Here is a 22,058-nt window from a genome sequence, read left to right on the forward strand (position 1 = left end):
ACTCTCCTCATAGAAATAGGAGCCAAACTAGGCGACCGTCACATGCTAATTCCTTACTAAATCCGCTGCTGTGGAGGAATGCTTATTGTGGAAAACAGAGCAAGGAGAACAGCTCTGTGCAGAGTTTTCTGAAGAATTGATTGTTGTCTATTCATGAATGGCATACTGCTACATACTTGTGGAAGTAAGTTTATAAGCAAGTTAAGCACAAATTGAACCTTTTTGAAAGGAGGACACTGTTAACACGGCTTACTTTGCTTAACCAGTGGGCTTAAAGCGAGACTAACTTTTTAAAACACAATCTTTTTTTCTTTTTTTTTAATGAAAAGTTGAAGTCATAAGCAATGAAATGCACCCTTGCTCATTTCAGCCTCACGTGATCTGGTATCATCACAAGCTTGTGGTGGCTAATGTTAGCTAATTTGTTTGTAAGCTTTATATAGTTATTGCTGTGTAACTGACATTAGTGAGTTAGTTATCGGACTTAATATCGCTTTACCTCTTGTGCTACAGTTAGGCTACACTACACTGTTTAAGCATTCCAATGGTTTTATTGCAAATGTAAAACAAGAAGTAAACACACCATACCTCACCAGGAGATGTATTTGAAGCGTGGGTAATAAAAGGACATTTAAAGTGCTTGAATTGAATAAGGGTACGTTTTTATTATATCTATCTATCTATCTATCTATCTATCTATCTATCTATCTATCTATCTATCTATCTATCTATCTATCTATCTATCTATCTATCTATCTATCTATCTATCTATCTATCTATCTATCTATCTATCTATCTATCTATCTATCTATCTATCTATCTATCTATCTATATATATATATATATATATATATATATATATATATATATATATATATATATATATATATATATATATATATATATATATATATATATATATATATATATATATATATATATATATATATATATATATATATATATATATATATATATATATATATATATATATATATATATATATATATATATATATATATATATATATATATATATATATATATATATATATATATATATATATAGATATATATATATATATATATATATATATATATATATATATATATATATATATATATATATATATATATATATAGATATATATATATATATATATATAGATATAGATATATATATATATATATATATATATATATATATATATATATATATATATATATATATATATATATAGATATATATATATATATATATCTATATATATATATATAGATATATATATATATATATATATATATATATATATAGATATATATATATATATATATATATATATATATATATAGATATATATATATATATAGATATATATCTATATATATAGATAGATCCATGTCACATGTGTTTTAATTATGACTAACACCTTTGGAAGACAGAATGTGTGCCCCTTAAAAATGGCAGCAGCTGCAAAACCACCCTTTCGTTTGGGGCCAGTTCAAGAACAGTTCTGGAACACACTACAAAATATTCAGCCAGCTATTTCAATCTGAGCATGTCTAGAAAATCTGGCATTTTTCTCCTTGGCAAATAAAAGGTGCCATTTCATGTGTGGTCAGCGGTCTTTGGAATCTGAAGTGCAGTTATGGATGGTTAAGCATGGACTGGTTCTCTCTGACTCCTCAAATTTTATCCACAAGTATTCGAATATCAGAGAGCTACAGTGTTCTTTTTTTATCATTATTAGTAGTGGTTACTCAGGACAATTTTACAGGTTTCCCAGTGTGATTGATACCTGAACTGTGAAGACCACCTGCAGATATCATTCAGTAACTCTGTCCTTTTAGAATCGGTTAAAGCTTCTTAATATCAGAACTTTAAAACAACAGAACTTAATGTTTATTAAAAATACCTTTAAAACTTTGAACACAGTAGTACAGTACTGCAGTAAATGTAATTATCATGTTTGATGAAAATAAATGAGTATATATGTCAGAATATCAACAGTATTGATAGCGTCATTGTTCTCTGTTACTTGTTTAAACCTAATTTTGTGGTTTGAGCATCCGACCAGTGAGTCAAACTGGAGCAGAAGAGCTTTTCTCTTGACTCATCAGTCAGTTCCATTCTGAGCTTGGCCACAGGAGAGGAGAGCTGACGGTGTTTGTGTCCTGCTTTTCTTCAACTCTAATAACTACAACTCCAAGCAAATTTTACATGAAAATAAATTAGCTTCAGCAACAAGCAAATTAGTAGACTTAACATGGTAGTTTCTGCACCTAATACACACTCCTAAAACTGGTTGTAAGGATATTTTTGAGTTCTTTGTCCTGCTTTCTCATTTTTCTCTCAACACTCCAGCACAGAGAAGCCAAGTCTGCCAGCTCACATCAAAAGCTGTAACAAGCAATAGATTTTTTTGTCAATGACTTATCTATAACCACCAACCCACCTTCAGATGACAGCTCCTCGACATCAAACGGGCAGAGTTACCCAGAGGCCCTTTGTGTGGGTTCAGGTGGCGACTAGAAAGCCTCCTGAACCTCCACTGTAATGACTGACTAGGCAGTGGCAGCGCAGGTGAGCGCCGCAGGAATTCTGTGACTGCAAGCCTTTGTACCTCAAGAGAGGGAGGTCTGGGTGTGTATCTGTGTGTGTGTGGGTGGGGAGGGGGAAATAAAGAGCTAGGAAGCACCTTTGAGGGTCGAGTTGTCAGAGACAGTGGCTGTGAAGTAATGATCAGAGGGTGAGGTTGGTGGAGGTCCGGGTGTTCCATTTGGATAGAAAACTAAATGCATCCATGTGCAAGATACGCTCCACTGTGTATATTGTAACCATATTGTTATCTTATATTATTATGGGTGTTGGTGAATTTGTATCATTATGTTCTAAGGATGGTAATCCAAGTCTTTCCTTGCCACTTTTTCTTCCTTGCCATGTTGATCATTTCAAAAGTCCAGTGGTTAAAGTGTAAAAGTATGTTTCCATGTAATTAGAATATTTAAGAATCAGTCTGCAGAATACTGAACCCCTGACTGCTAATATTTCATAACTCTTACCTATGAGAAAGTCCACAAAATGCTTAGAATTGTTAAATGGGGGGGAAATGGCAACATAAAATAGAATAAATGTCAGCAAATGACTGAGGCCTGAATATTTTTTATTAGCAGGAATCACATCTTATGCATCCCATTACATGCTATTTTGCTGGGCTGCGACTAATGATTGCTTTAATTATCAATTAATTTCCTGATTATTTTCTTGATTAATCGTTTCAAGGGTAAAATGTCAGTAAATAGTGAATAAATGCTCAATGCTCATTGATTATCAAAAGTGTTGTAGATTCATTTTCTGTTGTTTTGACTAATGATCGACTAATCACTACAGCTCTACTTTTGTTGCTGTATGAGTTGTTCATGACCTAAACTTTTTTCCCCCACAGGGACCTGCGGAGTAACATGATCAGTCGTATTGAACCAGGCGCTTTCCTCGGATTGCCAGCACTCAAAAGACTGTGAGTAGTGGTGGAGCCTCTGCAGCCTCATTGTCTCTTTAATATGGTTTCTGCACGTGTGTGTTTATTCTACATTCACACATTCAGCCCCCCTGGGATTTCACTGAGGTGTTCTTTGATTATTGCAACCAAAATATTTAAATTCCAGCTTTTTAAAGGCATATTTTATGAATATTGTGAGTGAAGAGGGAGAAGCCTCTTGTTCAATGTGTCTTCTGTTAAACTTGTCATTTTGAAGTGTGGTTAAAGCCATTTTGTTTTGGTATTTTAAATTGGTAGAACTGCTGTGTTTTGCAAAATATGTTGCAGTTCCAAAGCTTTTACAGATTCTTTAGCAGTCTGGGCCGTTTTCAGCAATGACTCTGGTTGCATATGTTGTGTTTAAAGCAGCTGTTGTTTTGTATCTATCTATGCAATGTGCTGTGCATGCTCTAGAGTCTAGCAGGTCTAGAGTGTAGCCAGTGTCCATAAGGGAGCATGGTCAAGCAGCAGTCTGCTTGTTTTGTCTGTCTCACTGCCAGAGACCACTGCAAACAGCATGAGGCCTTATATACTTTCACACACTGCTATATAAACGTGTGTGTGGTGTCTATGAATATCATGTGACGATAATTTTGATTTGCAGAGAATACATAAAGCTACAGTCCATCTGGGATATGTGGTGTGTGAGTGTGGGAGGTCATAAACTGTGTACCTTAGTGTATGGTTGTGTGTTTCTCTATGTGTGTGTGTGCGCATGAGAGAGAGAGCACAGCATGAATTGGAATCCCAGCCGCTGCCAACACAAACTTGAACTTGGCTGCTGCTGCGGAGCAATAAGAGCGAGACAGGAAGGCAGTCAGCTCCTTGGCGCAGACCCGGCCTCACCCCCCCCCTCGTGCTCGATGCATATTCATACCACAGTCACATGGATTCACTCCTGCCTATATGTCTTAAAATCTTGACCCCACACACAAGCTATTCATAAAGACTTTCATTGTCACCACAGAGTGATCTGCAACCTCGCATGGATATGTTTGTTCCAGAGTACAGTTTGGTTTTGCCTAAGGGTAAAAAAGTTTAATTGGCCCCACCACCCGTCTCAGTTAATTTCAAAGAGTGGCTGTCACTCACTCGACTGTGAAAGGGAGAGAGCACAGAAAGGAAAAGACAAGCGAAGGAGACGATGAGGTAGTGCTGGACCCTGGGAATGTAAACACAGAAGCCCTACATCAGGGGTTGGCATCCACCGCTACACATCCACCCTACTTTTTCCCCCCAGTTTTTGGAAAATGAGAGAGGAGTTGATTGGCAGCAAGAAGTACATGAAAATAGATTTTTTTTACCAGTTTTCATGTCACATTTATTTGACATACCTTTGGCACATGCTTCTCTACCTTTTCTTTTTGTCCTTATCTTTGACTCTACTCTAGCCAGACTTTGATTTCCCCCCATCTGTGTGTCTACCTCCCCATATCAGTATTGCCTAATTAGATTACTTCTCATTTCAAGACGTGCCATTTGGAGGGCCTATTTATCTGACAGGGACATTTAAAGAGAAGGCTGCAGAAGTTTGGATAATATGGGTTCTACACATCAGACCTGAGTCTTATTGACACACTCAAAGGGAATTTGTATTTAAGAAGCAGTTGTAGTTTAGTTGACGTAAGCAAAGTTTGTGAGTCAGATTTTCATACCGCCTTGGAAAACATGAGTTTGGTAGATTGGTTGAGAAACACTTTAGGTTCATATATACTTCTGCGCCGTACCTGTGCATAGACTCAGTAGCTACGCCATAGGCTACACCGTAGATGACGTGTACCCCCTCAAGAATGTAACTATGGAGATACCATGAGGGGTCTACTGTCCATGTCGAGTTAAAACCAGGTCTACAGATGAGAAGACTGGCATATAAAGAACTCTCCACTTGCACCCTTACAACAGGACTTACATCTGATCTAGAAATAGTCAGCTGGTCCCAGTTGTCTGGGTTTCTTTATTTGTGCTGGGAGCTCTGGTGTAGGGTGCACTGTTGGTTACACCCTCAGGGGAAGACAAGTGTATCCCTTACTTCACTTTACACACAGATCACACACAGTTTTGCACATGCAAACATCCCCATCTCTCACAATATACAACACTCAAACCCTATGGATTCCTCTGACCTCAGCCCTCTTTACTCTGCATTCCACCAACAGCTGAACAGTCCCTGCTCGAGCCTAATCACATGGGCTATTTTTGCTTCTGCTCCACGTATCATTCACAACAACTGAAGCACTGCACTGAAACAGTCCACCGTGCTGTTCATGTGCTACATGCCTGTGGTTGAAAGACGCATTTGAGATTAGTCTTTGGTAATGAATTCTAGTCGGCTAGTAAAAGCAGATGGCGAGTTAGATACTTTAGTCAGTAATAAGAAAAATCAGTGATATGTGGATTTATTTTCATTGTTCTGAATAAATTGTTACATCGATTCCTAACACAGTAAAAGTGAGTTTAAGTAATAACAGTATTCACCATCTTATGTTAAGTCCCTTGATGTAGCTGTAACTCTAGTATTTGAATCCAGGCGATAAAGTGAGATGAAAGTATGCCTTCAGCTAGGGGAGCCCTCCCTCCACCCCTGTGTTATCCTTCCCCTGACACACAATGCTCGCACAAATTGGCAAGCCTGCAAACGGCGGCTTTTTCTTCTCTTCCAAGTGGAACTAATAACCTCACACAGTGAACTCCCCAGCTGGTACCTTAAGGACCATCACCAATAATTACATAAATGCTCGGATGTTAGCATATGCCTGACAGTCATTTTCCAGGTATCACTTTGTGTCAGTATCGCATTCCTCCAGCACCCCAGGATACAGTTTAGCTGGTGGGTTGAGGTAATGATCTGTCTTTTCTCCCAGGCTCTTGTTTCTTTACTTGGCACCTTTCAGTGACTGGATCATTCACAGAGGAATATGTGTTACAGCTATTGTGAAGTTGTTGTGACTTTGAACTGTGGTTGCTTTAAATGTTATCTCTCTGGGAATTTAAAGAGCCCAAAATGTGATTGTTGGTTAATAACCATGTTTGACAACTTATCAAAGCTGTTCAGGTTTAGCTTTCAGCAATTTTTTAAAGCTGCACTAATAAAAAATTTTTTTTGTCAACAATGGATCAAATTACTACGTGTAATGTGAAACATGCCATTCGAAGTGACAAACTTACAGAGCATTATCACCCAATTCTGCAGTTTCTCTCATCTTTCTCTCAGCTAATAAACTTTTAAAAGATAGGCAAAAAAAAAATGTATCAGAAATGCTCTTCCCTTATTTCTTATGATTTTAATCATGCTAAACAAAAGAGGTCAAAGCTCCAGCAACACTCTTAATATAAAGAACATCTTGTGAGACCAATATGTTTTGGCTTGTGGGGTGGGGTGTGTGCTTCGGGAGGTCCCAACCCACAGGTGGGGAACCACTGGATCAGAGGGTGGTGTACTAAAGTTTACCAGTGAATATTTTCTCTTTGTGAATTACACCCAATATACAAACTTTTAGAAATAGCTGCAGAGGTAGGATCGGTCTTTTCTATGTTCTGTCCTGGACTTGTCTGCGATTCCTTCTGAAAGGCGTCAGGAGTCTCAGAGACTTCCATCAGATGTTTGCCAGAGACGTCATGTCAGGTCACATCCAGAGGAGAAACACACACTTTTGACGTGTTTGACATTAATCATAGGTGATTAATCATCTCCCAGTGTTACTCTGCCTTTGATGTGTAGGTTCCCCCGAAGGCCCACACAGACGATATCTAAAATCACCTTGAAAGTGGTAAACCTGTCAGCTGAATCTTTAGGCTCTTTGCCGCAACCTGTCTCTGTTGAACTTGGCTGTTTAAAATAAATAAATAAAATTTTTCCGTTTATCTATTTTTCTCATGATACAATCTGATTTTCAGGGCTTATCTTGTTGGAAAACATTCCCAGCTTTAATGCAGTTTACTAATTGATGGTCTTTTAGACCCTTGTAGCTGTCATGTTGTGTTATTTCTGAAATGTGGAAGACATAAACCAGAAACGTATTTTTTGTGTGTGCTACAGAGACTTGTCTAACAACAGCATCGGCTGTCTTAACGTAGACATCTTCAAGGGCCTCACCAGTCTGACCAGACTGTAAGTCATTACTATTTTTACTATTACTATTTTTACAAATATATGATTAGTGTGATTAGTGTGCTAAAAAGGCATTTATATAATCATGTCTTTTGTAATAGACTGGGATAAATGATCATTGTTTTTCATCATTTCTTTTTACATTTTTTCCTAGAAACCTTACAGGGAACATGTTCTCTTCATTGGCTCAGGGGACCTTTGGCAGCTTGGTGTCTCTGAAGTCATTGTAAGTATGATAAGACACATGTTATTGTATACTGAAATCACATGCAAGCATCACTATTTGATTGTGATGTCTGAATATTTACAATGAAAATCACTGCAATCAACACTATTTTTAATAAATGGTGTTTAAGATATATAATATGGCAGCAAAATTGGGGTTTTCTCATCAGACATATGACTGTTTGTCACTTATCTTGATATTTGGTAGATCCCCACCACTTAACCCATCTTCCCCTTGTTTCTCTATTTGTGTGTGTGTTTCTATACATCCATAGGGAGTTTCAGACACCTTACCTGCTGTGTGACTGCAACCTTCTGTGGCTGCTGCGTTGGATCAAAGAGAGGAACATAGCGGTCAAGAACACGAAGTGCTCATACCCCCAGTCTCTCCAGGGCCAGCTTATTACCTCCATCAGGCCGGAGCTCCTCACCTGCGGTAGGCACACACACACACCTGAACCACACAGAAACAAAGATTTGACACAGCGCAAAGGCGTCGCCCTAAAATAGTAGTTGAACACGAATCATTCATCATTTCAGTGACACTATCTGATGTGTCATTTGTCCAGTCTCAGACATTTGAAGAAAGGTTGAGTTGTGACACAAGTTGTAGTTTCAAAATGGTGCACTGTCTCTTTTAATTTCTCTATTTTTGGTATCAGTGAGGCTGCTGGTGTTTGGGGAACAGGGGCTTGTGCAATGACACGGGAGATAAGAGAAAGGGCTGCCCAGGCCAGTGCTGCCTTTGTTTGTACTTGCTCATGTCTTATCAGTTTGGCACTCATCACAGTGAGGGATTATGAAATACATGGCACAGATCTAGCAGGAGCCACGGCCTGACATGAATGACAAATAGCGCTAATGTACCCAGAATTCAAGGCACTGTTTTAGTTTCCCTGTGTGTCCAAAAAGTGCCAAGAGTGAATCAAAAAGGCACTGTGTCGAGAGTAAATGGAACAAAACATGATTTGTGAGGGGACTATAAGTAACAATCATTTTTTACCTGACTCTCTTCCTAACTTCTGTCTGGTTTCCTCAGACGCTCCACTTGAGTTGCCCTCCTTCCAGCTCACTCCGTCCCAGCGTCAGGTCGTCTTTCAGGGAGACAGCCTGCCGTTCCAGTGTCAGGCCTCCTTCGTGGCTGAAGACATGCAGGTGCTGTGGTACCAGGATGGCCGCATGGTCAAGCCCGACGCCGCCCAAGGAATCTTCATTGAAAAGCGCATGGTGCAGAACTGCTCTCTAATTGCTAGGTATGGCAGTGTGCATTCATGTTAATGCTAACCTAAGGTGGTAAGTGTACTGTCTGTGATCATTAGCATTATATAAGGAAAAAGCTTATAGCTTTTAGCAGCTGAATTTCCCTTTTAGGATGAAAAAAAGGCATCATGTGTCTTTGTTTTCACCATAAGGCTGGCAGATGTGCCAAAATATCTGAAATTTCACTGATTTCTCCATCATGTTTCCCATCAGCGCGTTGACCATCTCAAACATTCAGCCTGGTTTTACTGGGAACTGGGAGTGCCGGGTCTGGACAAGCAGGGGCAACACCACCAGGACTGTCCACATTGTGGTGTTGGAGAGTTCTGCTAAGTATTGTGCTCCTGAACGCGTCTCCAACAACAAGGGAGAGTTCAGGTTAGTGCACACACACAAAACCAGACACAGAGCTACTCACTTACACCAGTCGCCCTAACAATCGAGGGCAACTCTATCCTATGTCAAAGCCTGAATTTTATGTTAGATTTTATGTTGGCGCCTCCAATACAGCTCTTTATATAAATAAAAAGCTGTGGTCTATCTTGACCTACACCCAGTTCCAATCCTTTCACACTTCCAACTGTTTACATTTTTATAAATAGCTGGTTATTTTGGCTTAAAATTATTGAGCATTTTAGAAACTGAATTACATTAGCAAACAGGTTTATTCATAAATAAAACAAATAAAAACCCACAGTATGGGTTTTTATTTGTTCATCTGACTTTGTAATTTACCAGAGCGAATACTTAAATGTGTACATAGATCCATTCTCAAAGTAAATATATAAGTATGATATTTTAAGTACGACATGTACAGCATGCTGCCATGTCAAGCACTGTGGCTCCCCCTCGTGGTCAAACATAGAAATTACTTCATGGCTTTGACCATAATCATTACGTTACTCTGTTGCTATTGATGTTACGCACGTTATGGCTCACACAGGACACAAAGTTAGGAGAAAATAAGGACATTGCATGTATCTGTTAATGAGGAATGGAAACAGCAGGACTGTGATTTATTTGGCTCCTTCCAGGTGGCCACGCACCCTGGCAGGGATCAGAGCCTACCTCCCCTGCAACAGACTGCCATCGAGTGCAGGCACCTACTCGGGCAGCTCAGGTGACGAGCAGCGGGCGTGGCGCTACTGTGATCGCGAGGGGCTTTGGGCAGAAGACGACTACTCCCGCTGCCAGTTCCAGAAAGATGTCACAAGATTTCTCTATGTCATCAACCAGGTCTGTATCTGGTTGCCCTGAAATCTCATTCACTTCACATCTTTTCTTTCTCAGTGTTTCTTTAATTCCTCTTATCCTTTCTGCTCGTCCCTCTTTGCTTGGACCATTTCATGTTAGATATAGACTAATTCTCTCTCTCTCTGTATCTTTCCGCTAGATGCCTCTGAATGAGAGCAGTGTGGTGGCCAGGGCCCAACGCCTGTTGGTCTGCACAAACGATGCTGCCAACTTCTCAGACAAGATGGACATTATCTTTGTGGCTGAGATGATTGAGAAGATTGGCAAGTTTGTTGAGAAGTTTAAAGATGTAAGTACTATAGTGGCTGCACTTATTTGTTCACATTTCCAGCCCAGCACCAAATTAAGAATCAGAATGAAGTCCTTTTTTACAAGCTTACCTTCACAGTAGAATGTGATGCATGCATTTGGTGTATTACCCCTTCCAAGGACAAATAGATTAATGCTCAACAGCTGTTTGTTGTCATGTTGTTTAATGAGAAAGGATGTCTCGTCACGACTTTCGGCACAGCTGTAGGCCAATGAAAAGAAAAAGTTTTCAGAGCAAAGGAGCTCCTAGCGTGTTTTAACTGCTGTAGGCAGGGAGCACTATAGTTTTTGAGCATATTTTAGTTGGGCGACACCATGCTTGAAATGTGTTTCCAATAGTCACTTAGCTACAAAGAGTCAAGTATCTCCCTCAAGCATATGTTTAGTGCTGTTTGATACAAACAAGATGCTGACTGAACATATTCACTTCTTATGTTTCCACTCAAGTAATTGAGATTATGAGCTGCTGCTGCTACATGTAGTAAGTCACTGTTTATGGGTCAAAGAAGTTATAATGACAACTTTTCCAAGTTAGTGCCATGAATTTCCCAGCTGTTGTTGAATGCATCTATGTGTGTATTCACTCATGTCAAATGTCAATTTCTTGTCTCCCAGCTGGGTGAGGTGATGGTAAGCATGGCCAGTAACTTGATGCTGGCCGATGAGAGGGTGCTCTGGATGGCTCAGCGTGAAGCCATGGCCTGCTCCCGCATCATCGCCTGCCTCCAGAAAATTGCTGTCTACCGTCTGGCCACAGCACAGGCCTTCTCCCTGGTTAGTCCCCTCAACAACACTATGGCCTTATTTTCACGGCAGCGTAACAATCGGCGCAAGCAGCGCTCAGACGGTTTGTCCTGACCTTGAACTTCGCTTTCTTGGTATTTTCATGGAAATTAGTTCTTAGACCACGCGCTTAGAATTAACGTCTCAGAACAAGAGCAAACTAAATACTTGGAGCAAATGCGCAGCAATAACAGAAAATTCTTAAAATGTAGATAAACCATTTTAATTAATCACTCTTTAACCAGTAGGTGCGTTTTAAATCTGCATCAAAAATTAACGTTTAATGTAGTTAAAGCAGGAAAAAGCAGTCTGCATTGATCTATAAATTAACAAGAGTGATTCTTCCACTATCTGCTGTCCACAGCTGCTTTATACAGTATGAAAAGCTTCTCCTTCAGTTCATTAAATCCCCGCAGCCACCTGAAGGCAGCAGGACAGATATGTTGATAAATCTGCAGCCTCTGATTTGAGCAGTGTCACACGGCCATCCACTGTGTTTACCTTCGTTAAATGACACCAAGCTGCTACAGAATAACCCCACACCTCTACATGCATCAGACTGGTCGGTGATGACTTGGTATTCTGCTGTTTATGCAGGAGACGTCAGATTACAGCGGTTCATCAGTCCTGTGTGTCACACATAGACTGTGTCACAGCCTCCTTTCCAACTTTCTTTTTTAGAAAAAGTGCCGTTTTATGTTTTTATTCTTGATATGCTTAACGGTGTATACACAGTTGTGTAGCAGCTGAGCTTGGAGACACCCACACAGTCCGTGCGCCCAAGACCTACCACGTTGCTCTTGTCGTTGCTCTTGCTTGATTTAAAATAGGGCCCCTATGTCTTGTTGCACTATAAAACTTGAATGAAGCAGTTGAATCAAATTTCACTATTCCCGTTGTCCTTCCAGACATCGCCCAACATAGCACTGGAGACTCACGCTGTCAGAGCCAACGACTGGAACGGCATGGCCTGCATGTTGTTCCAGAGGCCCAGCCCTGAGCGCACACCTGGGCAGGACCGTCAGCTCACCTTCAAATGCAACACAACCAGCTCCTTCTCCAGCATCCTTCACAAGGTCAGCTCCTACCAGAGATAATTACAATTTGTTTGCAGATTGTTTTGCTGACTGCAGCTAAAAGGTCGTTCTCAAATGCTTAACATAATCAAAACAAAACAATACATTTATTGTAAAAATATGCATATTTTTGTCCCTGTAGAGCACCATCGTGGAGGCTTCCCTGCAGCTTCCTCAGTCTCTCTTTAGCCAGGCTGCACTCCCTGGGCAGGCTGAGGACACAGTGTACAAGCTCCATCTACTGGGCTTTCGCAATGGCAAGTTTTTTCCCTCCACCGGCAACTCCTCCCAACTGGCCGATGGTGGGAAGAGGAGGAGTGTGGCCACCCCTGTCATCATGGCCAAGATAGGTGAGTCATAATATTTTGGTATAGTCGTAAGTGTTTATGTTTGTTGTTTTTGTTTTTGTTTTTTATCAGAGAGGAGAAATCTGAAAATATTCTGACACATAACACTGGCACCTAAAGCAACCCAAACTGGACAGAACCAAATTGCCATTCAGCTCATTAATCACACAATAAAATGAAAACTTAAAAACAGCTTTTTTTGTCTGTTCTGATACTCCTGTCTGTGTTTTCCATCAGACGGCATGTCCCTGCGTGTCCTGAGGACGCCCGTTAACATCACCCTGCGGCGGTTTGTTCGCGGCTCAGACGCTGTGTCCGCCTGCTGGAACTTGAGCTTGGTGGGAGGCCACGGAGGATGGCAGAGCGATGGCTGCCACATCCTGGGCCATCATGACAACTTCACCACCATATCCTGCAACTCTCTTGGCAACTATGGCCTGCTGATGGTAGGTTGGGTTATTCCTTATGTTGGTTGTATGACATAGACAAGTTTGGCCATGTGTGAGGTGATGTTTTTCCAGTGATCAGCATCAGTAAAGATGGTCTATATCATGAATTTTAATTATTATTTTTGTTAGTTTTGTAAAGCGCTTACAGGATCTGATCTGAGCTGATCAGCCCTCTAGTGGCCATTAGGAAATATTGCCATGTCTACAAAAAGGTTAACTAGACTCCACTGAACCTGGAAAATATACTGCTGTAGAGTGCAGGATGCTTTTTTTCTGGCACTTTGTAGTTGTCTATAAGCACTATAATTCTTGCCTTATGACATTTATTGATGTGATGTAACAATATTACCTGAAACTGAGGATTTATCACCTCATCTGTCATGCAGGACCTCAGCAATGTGGAGTATTTCTCTCCAAGCATCCAGCCCCTGCACCCAGTCATCTACGCCACTACTATCATACTACTTCTCTGCCTGCTCATCATTATCATCAGCTACATCTACCATCACAGGTAAGAGATTACCTATATTGTTGTTTTATTTTTCTTGTTTTAAGTTAATAATGTTTGGCTGTTGGTTCTTCATATTTAATACCTTGGAAGATTTAATTTTGCTCCCATTAATTTCTGCTCAATAGACTACAGTCTCTCCTTTTTCATGAGACAAAACAACATCCAGAGCAGTGTCAACATAAACAACTCTCCCATCCATAAGTAAGACACTTTTTTCCATTTTAATTCTATGATTTGTTGTTTTTGTGACTCCAGGTCTGTCCGTGTGAGCCGCAAGTTTTGGCACATGTTGGTCAACCTGTGCTTCCACATCTCCCTCACCTGCGGGGTCTTCGTAGGTGGCATAAATCAGACGCGATATGCAAGCGTCTGCCAAGCAGTGAGTATACACCATCCGCCCACCTCCAACTCTCCCGCTGCGCACGCTTTTCTCTAAACTTAATAGTCAGCAGTCAGAAATGAACAAGTGTTCCGGATGTTTTCAAGGGGAAAAAACGCTGGAAAAAAGTTGCCTTTGGCTAAGTTCACTCTGCTCATAAAACTTGTGGAAACGCAGTGAAAGATGCATAAAAAGATACAGTAGATCGTTTCCATGGCTAGAGGCAATCCCACACCACCCCTCATGGTGTGTTGAGACTGAGAAACATTACTTATTAATTTTTCATTGCACAAAGTACCTGGATATCACCTGGAAAAGATTTTGGCAGATCACTTTTTGTTTATTTATTTAATCCCCTCTGACATAAATATATATCTCAGAAGGTGATTTTTCAACTCAGGCTGATGAGGACATACTCAATACAAAATTGCTCAAGGATCATCATGCCATTTAAAATACTCGCATGTGCTGCTTTCCATCATTTTTATTTTTATTTACTTAACATCAGGTGCAGTCTGTCATTCTGACCGTAGGAGATGGATTGATTGATTGATTGATTGCATTTGTTTTGCTTTATTAAATGTCACATACATAATGGTGCAATCTCTTCTAGGTGGGTATCTTGCTGCACTATTCAACTCTGGCTACCGCTCTGTGGGTGGGTGTAACTGCACGCAACATTTACAAACAGGTGACGCGCAAGGCCAAGCGCTATGAAGAGCTGGACGAACCTCCGCCACCACCGCGGCCTATGCTGAGGTATGATACCACCACTCCTACATTCCAACAGATGCGTGGTAAAAGTAATACATTTGGGTTGCATTTTCTTTGCTGGACGAGGCAACTTTACATGTTACCACCTCCAAATGGCAACATTAGGAAATTGTAGGAAAATCTTTGACTTTGCTGCTCAGACATCATGCAACATGTCAGTAACCTGCAGGCACCTTTATGTTTACCAAGCGTGCCATACTGTGACGCTTAATATTAAACACTGCCATGGGGATGAGATCTAGTGTTGTTGATTACAGCTTTCTCCCAGTCCTAACTTGCTGCTGTATCTGCCTCTCACCTTCTGTATGTGAAGAAGCGAACAAACCCAAAACCAGAGGTTCACTTGTGCCGTGCTGTCTGTTTCTTTTACGATATACCTGAATCTGCATAAGCATGAAAGTACAGATAAAATCACAGCAGTCAGACACAAAGTTCTGTACTCATTGGGTCTCTTTTATCATCTTCTAGCATTTGGTAATGCCAATGTAAACTACACTTAAGTTTCTAAGTGTTCAGAATAAATAGAGGAATGTTTTTTATGTTTTTGGGAGGATTTTTAAGACATAATCAGGTAGTGTGTGTGTGATCCCTTTTCTTCATATATGCGAAACCTATCTTTATTAGCAAGCAACATTTATAATGTGACCCAGGCATAAGTGGGTGTATTTTTTAAAATGACATGCTATGTTTATATACGTGGAATATTTTTACTTGATATGCATTTCTAAAAAGAGAAGGGGTGAGTATGTCATTGAGCTTTCCCTTGTTATATGCGGTCATGTTTCTCGGTAAAACTGCCACATGGTGTCAGTGTAGAGGCCTGAAATACCATTGGACCTCTGTGTCCAGTTCATGTCTGCTTGTTGTCCTACAGAGAGACTAAATCAGAACGACCTCTGTGCTTTCTCCGAAAGGTTCTACTTAATCGGCGGAGGGATACCCATCATTGTCTGTGGGATCACTGCAGCAGCTAACATCAAAAACTACGGCAGTCGGACCAATGCACCATAGTAAGTAGTCCCTGTATAGAAAGCAGTATATGCTCATGGTAATGCCGTGTCATTTTATATGGATAACAGCATTTAATGAAGGAACATCCAGCCCCGCAAGATATTTTACATTCTGTCCTCAGGAGGAGTTTGCTTTAGTTATCGACCGGCCAGACTGCATTGCTTCAGTAAATAATGGATATTTTTATGAGGGTAGGAAAAGTTTATTCCCCGAAGTTCTGATTATGGAGGCCTATTAATGGTGTGTGCATCCAAGCAACCAGCAACTGCTGCCAGTTTACAGCGAGCTCCCCCGCCCCCCCTCTCTACAGTGGCAGCTGTTTAGCTTGTGCAACGTGGCTGACTAATTGAGAAATCTGGACCCATATCTGTCTCAAGTCTTTGGAGTTTAATTAATTTCTTGCAAGCAAGATGAATCCAGCCTGTGTTATTAAACGTAATGGGACAGTTACTGTAAAAATTATATGCTAAAAAATTTCAGTGATTTTAACTTTGTGAAGTAAATAATGATGGTGACAGATTAAGATGAGGCGATGTGGTATTAATGGTTGGTTTTAATGAGTACTGTTGGCAATTTTCCTTATAATTTAAGTTATTACAATTGGGGGACAAAAACTAAGAATCCTAAAAGCCACATCTGTTATCTTACTGTATATGAAATGTTTGATTGGTCTGTCTCTTCCTCCTTCTAGTTGCTGGATGGCATGGGAGCCTAGTATCGGGGCTTTTTATGGCCCAGTTGGATTCATCATCTTTGTGGACTGCATGTACTTCCTCAGCATCCTGCTCCAGTTGCGCCGCCACCCTGAACGCCGTTATGAGCTCAAGGAGCCGGCCGAAGAGCAGCAGCATCTGGCTTCAGCCAACACAGAGTCCGGGCCAGATGGTCCCAGCAGCCACTTCCACCCCCTCACTCTCCAGCTCCAGCCTCACGAGGCGTCGTCCTCCATAGTGTCCGCTCCCCACGCTGTGCCCCTGTCGGCCCTGGAGAACGAGCACACCTTCGCGGCTCAGCTGATGGGCGCCGCAGGGGCATTAGGACTGTACGCGGCCCTCTGGGTGTTCGGCGCCATGGCTGTATCACAAGACCACCCCTTTGACTTAGCTTTCACCTGCCTGTTCGGGGTGGTCGCACTGGCACTGGGGGCGTTCATGGTGGCGCATCACTGTGCCAACAGGCAGGATATGAGGCGCTATTGGTCCCAGGCTTGTTGCTCTGGGAGACGAGCCTACTCTGCACAGGAGGATGTCCTTCTGCCTCAGCCAGGCGTGGCAATGACATCCACAGCAGGATCTGCTGACAAGGCAGATGGGGAGTCAACAAAGTGCGGCCACAGCAGTGCAGACTCTTCTTACACAAATAAGAGCGCCCCAAGCATGCGCAACTCTGCCCATGGCAGCAAGCTGACCAATCTGCACGCAGAGGCAGCTCAGTGTAAGTCTGCCTCGGCACCAGTGACAGCCAACGGTGCAGCCGTTTTGGACAACAGCCTGACTGAACATTCACTTGACAATGAAATTAAAATGCACATTGCACCAGTTGAGGTGCAGTTCCGCCCGATGAACAACATCAACAACCCGACAGCTGCCACTAACGGACACACAAGCAGGCATCACAAAAACAGAGCGCGAGCGCACAGGGCGAGCCGGCTAACTGTGTTGCGAGAGTACGCCTACGACGTCCCCACCAGCGTGGATGGCAGCGTGCAGAGCGCCCCCCACAGGCGGCACCACCATTACGACGTAGCAGCGCGCAACAGTCGACGGGCAGCCTACATGGCTTACAGAGAGCGGCATCAGAGCCAGCTGCAGCAGGACAGCAGTGACAGTGCGAGCCTGCCACGCCGCTCCCGCTATGCAGATAAAGGAGGTGGCAGCACCCTGGGGAACGGGAGTGTGGTAACTGTAGAGACTGAGCAGGCAGCGACTGCTGCAGCGTCAAGCTCAAGTAAAGACTCTGGTCCTGTAAAGCAGCCCAGCAGCACAGAACTAGAAAGCCAACCCAAGTCATATGGGCTCAACCTCATCACTCAAAATGGTGGCACACTTAAAGAAAATGCACAGCTAGTGCCTTTAATTAACTCAGACAGTGCAGCCAGTATAAAGACTGGCTTGTGGAAACATGAAACTACTGTGTAGCGACAGTTTCCGGCCCAAAGACTGCATTGTGATATGCTCTCTCCTTTAAACTGTGAAGTGTCTTTTTATTTTTTTCGATTTGTACATTTTTTTTAAAAATGTACAATCAAATCATTACTGCCACTGAACTGTCTTTGTAGATATGTTTTTGTAAATGGTCTATTTTTATAACTTTTAATCCAAACCTTTTCATTCCGTTTAAGAGTTCTGTTAATGAAACTGCATAGTCTGAGCTGTGGCCCTGTGCATGCCCTTACCCCGGGGATTTTTCCCCCCATTTTCAAGTTTGTCCCAACAATAATAAAACAAAAGTTGCGTTTACCTAATTGAATGTTTTTATTCTTGTGATAACACCCACAATCTCCTCTCAGGCCTCTGCAGCCAGTGTAAAGGTGAGTCAGAGCTGTTTTGTTTCCAAGAATTACTCTCGCTGGCAATATATGACAAGCTGGTAATTGGGTTTTCCACTGACCTTCAGGTCCTCAGGTTCCTCTTTCCGCAGCGGAGCAGCACTTTAATTGCAACTGGCTGTGGCTTTGGGCTGAAAAGGTGTTTTCTGCCTGCCTGCTGGCAGATTTGATGAGTGCACCGGACATTCTGGGCTCCCGCTGACTTGATGCCCAGGCTGTGATTGACAGCTGACTCACAGGCCAAGTGAAGCTGCCATAAGAAGAAAGGATAATGAGAGGGAGTGTATCTTCGTCCTTGTCCACCTCATTCCATTCTCAGTCTCCTCCACAGCCGGCAGCTGAACTGGAGTCCCACTTACGGCTTGACATCGCTGTTGGGGAGAGAGCACATGGGCACAAAGTGTATGATTTGACTGCTGAGTAGTCTGAAAATGGATTAGTATGACTTTTTGCTGGGTGAATGCCATGTATCTGACTAGGTGGTTGTGTCAACAGCCAGAGACCATTCAAGTCTGACAGTGAATCAGTTCTGCTACACAAATGTATTTGTGTAGCAGAACTGATTGTGTATGTATTTATTCAATTTTTTTATTTTTCTCTAATCTTTGAAGCTTAAAGAGGTCAAATTATCCAATATTTCATTATATATATATTATATATATTATAATATTAATTAATATTTTTTAAAAGGGGAAATCACTCTTTGGTTGAACTGACAAGGAGCCACAACTTTGTAAGAGGTCATGACAAACTTGTGTTTCGTGTAGCGAAACCTTTTTTTTTTCTCCCCCCATTGGAGGGTGCCCGACCCCTCGGTTGGGAACCACTGGACTAAACCACTGAACAGTATGTAATGTATGTAAGCCGTTAAAACTAGCTTGACGTCAACCAGCTACAACAATAAAATGCTGCTTCTAAATAGTTGCATCAGTATTAATCTAATATAATATACTGTATAATAATGTATCAGTCACGGGACGTTTTACTGCAGAAGGAGTACTTTTATTTTTGATACTTTTAAGCATATTTTGCTGATAATTCTGTACTTTTACTTAAGTGGGATACTTTAAACTTGTAATGGACTTGTAACTTGTATTTTTACATTGTTGTATTGATACTTGTACTTTACTTCAACCACTGAAGATAACTAGTAACCACAGCTGTCAGATAAATGTGGAGTAAAAAGTACAATATTCCCTCTGAAATGTAGTTGAGTAAAAGTATAAAGTGGCATGTACCTCAAAACTGTACTCACAATAAATGTACAGTGAGTAAATGTACTTAGTTACTTTCCACCACACACTTAAGGCAGGCATGTAGCGTTATATTATTTTCAGAAACTCCATGACACACTGTTTGAGGTTGAGGAATCCTCACCAATGCATATATATTATTAGATAAGGAAAGTGATGTCATAATCATGACTTCTTATAGCATGCCACTAACTAACCATCTTTAAATTTTGTAGCTCATACTGTAAAATAATCCTGCTATTTACCACATTTAAGAAAGAATCCATAATCGTCGCCCACTGATCATCTTAGCAGAGACAGCACAGCTCCAGTAGCTCCAGTTTTTCATTAATAGCATATTAATAAAACGCATATTTCATTAAGGCAAAGATGTATTGCCCAGCCATCTTGGATGTGACAAATTATAATAAGACTTTTGAATTATGTAGAGAGCAGTTACGCCTTGATTAGTAGCAGCCTCACTGATTCCCTCCAGGCATGAAAGAGTGATATTCAAATAATTGCCAAGGTTCTTTAGCACTGCCATCTGTTAGAAAGTTCATCTGAGGTTGTCAGCGAGGCAGGAATGACAATCGGAGGATCTTTGAGCTGTGTGGGAGAAAAAGCTCATCAGGGCAAATAAACTGATTAGTATCTCTGCTTTAAGATCACAGGGACACCTTGGGCAGAAATCGATAATAAATTAAGATAAAACAAATGAAAATCTTTTCTCAGTCTTGTTCAGAAGTCTTAGGGTCAGACAAACATTTTAGAAAATAAGTCAGATGAGAGAATCATATTCAACACCCAAAAGCATCAGTTGCTGATAACCAGCTATTTTCAGACACAGTGATGATCCCTCCATGATGTCTCCTATACTTTTTCCACCCAGTTTCCACTTAGCGTGCTCTGTGGAGCATATCTGAGCACAATTCCTTACCAGGAGGCCCACGGACGACCAACGTCAGACAAGTAATTTGTTGTTTACATTTTCCAATCGCTGCTTGTGGCGCCCGGAGGAAGCATCTGGCTCTGTTGTGGAAACTTGCCACTGAAATGAAGATTGATACTTTCTAGAAAGTGAAGCCATCTGACTCTGCTGATTGTAATTAGGTGGCTCTGGCTGTCCAGGGGAACCAAACACATTCTTACCTGCAGTGTGCTGATCTTCCCGAAACCTCAGAGGCCTGACATACAGATGAAAGCATTACTTAGCATCCAGGGTTTGTGATGATCGCCGTCACTGTCAGGCAGCTGCCTGCAGAGATAATTGGTGAATTTATGTAGTTTGGTAAGTTTATGTGGACTTCATTTAAATATTTGCAAATGAGGCAAAGTCACATCTGTATGCAAGGTCTGCTTAAGCTAAGGTCAGGGCTTTTGCAAATCTTTGCATTTAAGCACTTAGACATTCAACACATTCAGTTACATAACACTGCACAACTTTCTTTTTAAGACAAATGCATGACTCCTAAGCAGAAACTGCCATTTGTCCTTCACATTACAGGGATACTCGACATTATTAATATTAATTGCACTTTTTTTAAATCAGAAATGTTTCATACTTGGAATATTATATTTGCATTTCCTCAAAAAAAGGCTTACTCACATCCTGACTGTCCAGAAATTTGCATTCTGCAATGCCAACTTGGTTTTTATGCTGATAACGCTAAAAAGGCATTTTAGGGAAACTAAATCAGAAACAGAGAAACTTTCCTGCCCACGTTGTGTATCTGATTCAAGTAAGTGAAAGTGGCAAGCATGAAAATGACTTAAGTTGATGGTAAATGCAGGTTATTCTAAAGAGAATGGAGGGTGTTTGAAACTTTGGGAGTCAACCCGGTCTTTAGGTGGTGTCTTCAGGGGGAAAACACTTTGACTAAAGGTCAAAGCTGATTGCCACCTTGATACCAAAGGTGTGTCAGCTTTTATTGTCCAGCTGGTGGAACACTGGTGGACTGCATTTTTAATGTGGATTATCAAATGCCCCCTCTCACTTTAGCCATTGAACTCATTTCTTGTTGGTCTCAACTGCAGTTTGGTCACACTGTGTCCCTTAAGTTCAAGCTCACATTTGCCATTCCCATGACTTGTCAAAGACAAAACCAGAGAGATACAGAGCATATTACCTCTTTGTATTACACTCTTTAGTAACAGTGCATTAATGGCTTCTGAGATTGCCTTTGTGACATTCATTCTTGTGCCTGAATAAGATGAATGCTTTACCGTTCAGTCTTATTTCATTCAAACTGAT

The 22,058-nt window shown here is 41.1% G+C and overlaps 1 protein-coding gene across 1 annotated transcript in view; it reads left to right on the forward strand.

Annotated features, from left to right (window-relative positions):
- adgra3 (adhesion G protein-coupled receptor A3) overlaps positions 1-18,483 on the forward strand; it is a 30,551-nt gene extending 12,068 nt beyond the window's left edge. Inside the window, exons 4-20 of the mRNA XM_044183611.1 lie at positions 3,446-3,517; positions 7,575-7,646; positions 7,801-7,872; positions 8,147-8,307; positions 8,911-9,124; positions 9,345-9,509; positions 10,166-10,367; positions 10,525-10,674; positions 11,310-11,468; positions 12,386-12,553; positions 12,696-12,903; positions 13,138-13,346; positions 13,736-13,860; positions 14,116-14,239; positions 14,853-14,998; positions 15,928-16,023; positions 16,716-18,483. Coding sequence (XP_044039546.1) covers positions 3,446-3,517; positions 7,575-7,646; positions 7,801-7,872; positions 8,147-8,307; positions 8,911-9,124; positions 9,345-9,509; positions 10,166-10,367; positions 10,525-10,674; positions 11,310-11,468; positions 12,386-12,553; positions 12,696-12,903; positions 13,138-13,346; positions 13,736-13,860; positions 14,116-14,239; positions 14,853-14,998; positions 15,928-16,023; positions 16,716-18,162 — 3,790 coding nt within the window. The 3' untranslated portion in view covers positions 18,163-18,483. The remainder of the gene's footprint in view (positions 1-3,445; positions 3,518-7,574; positions 7,647-7,800; positions 7,873-8,146; positions 8,308-8,910; positions 9,125-9,344; positions 9,510-10,165; positions 10,368-10,524; positions 10,675-11,309; positions 11,469-12,385; positions 12,554-12,695; positions 12,904-13,137; positions 13,347-13,735; positions 13,861-14,115; positions 14,240-14,852; positions 14,999-15,927; positions 16,024-16,715) is intronic.
- The last annotated feature ends 3,575 nt before the right edge of the window (positions 18,484-22,058 follow it).

The sequence above is a fragment of the Siniperca chuatsi genome, linkage group LG22 (assembly GCF_020085105.1).
Source record: "Siniperca chuatsi isolate FFG_IHB_CAS linkage group LG22, ASM2008510v1, whole genome shotgun sequence".
Classification (NCBI taxonomy): Eukaryota; Metazoa; Chordata; class Actinopteri; order Centrarchiformes; family Sinipercidae; genus Siniperca; species Siniperca chuatsi.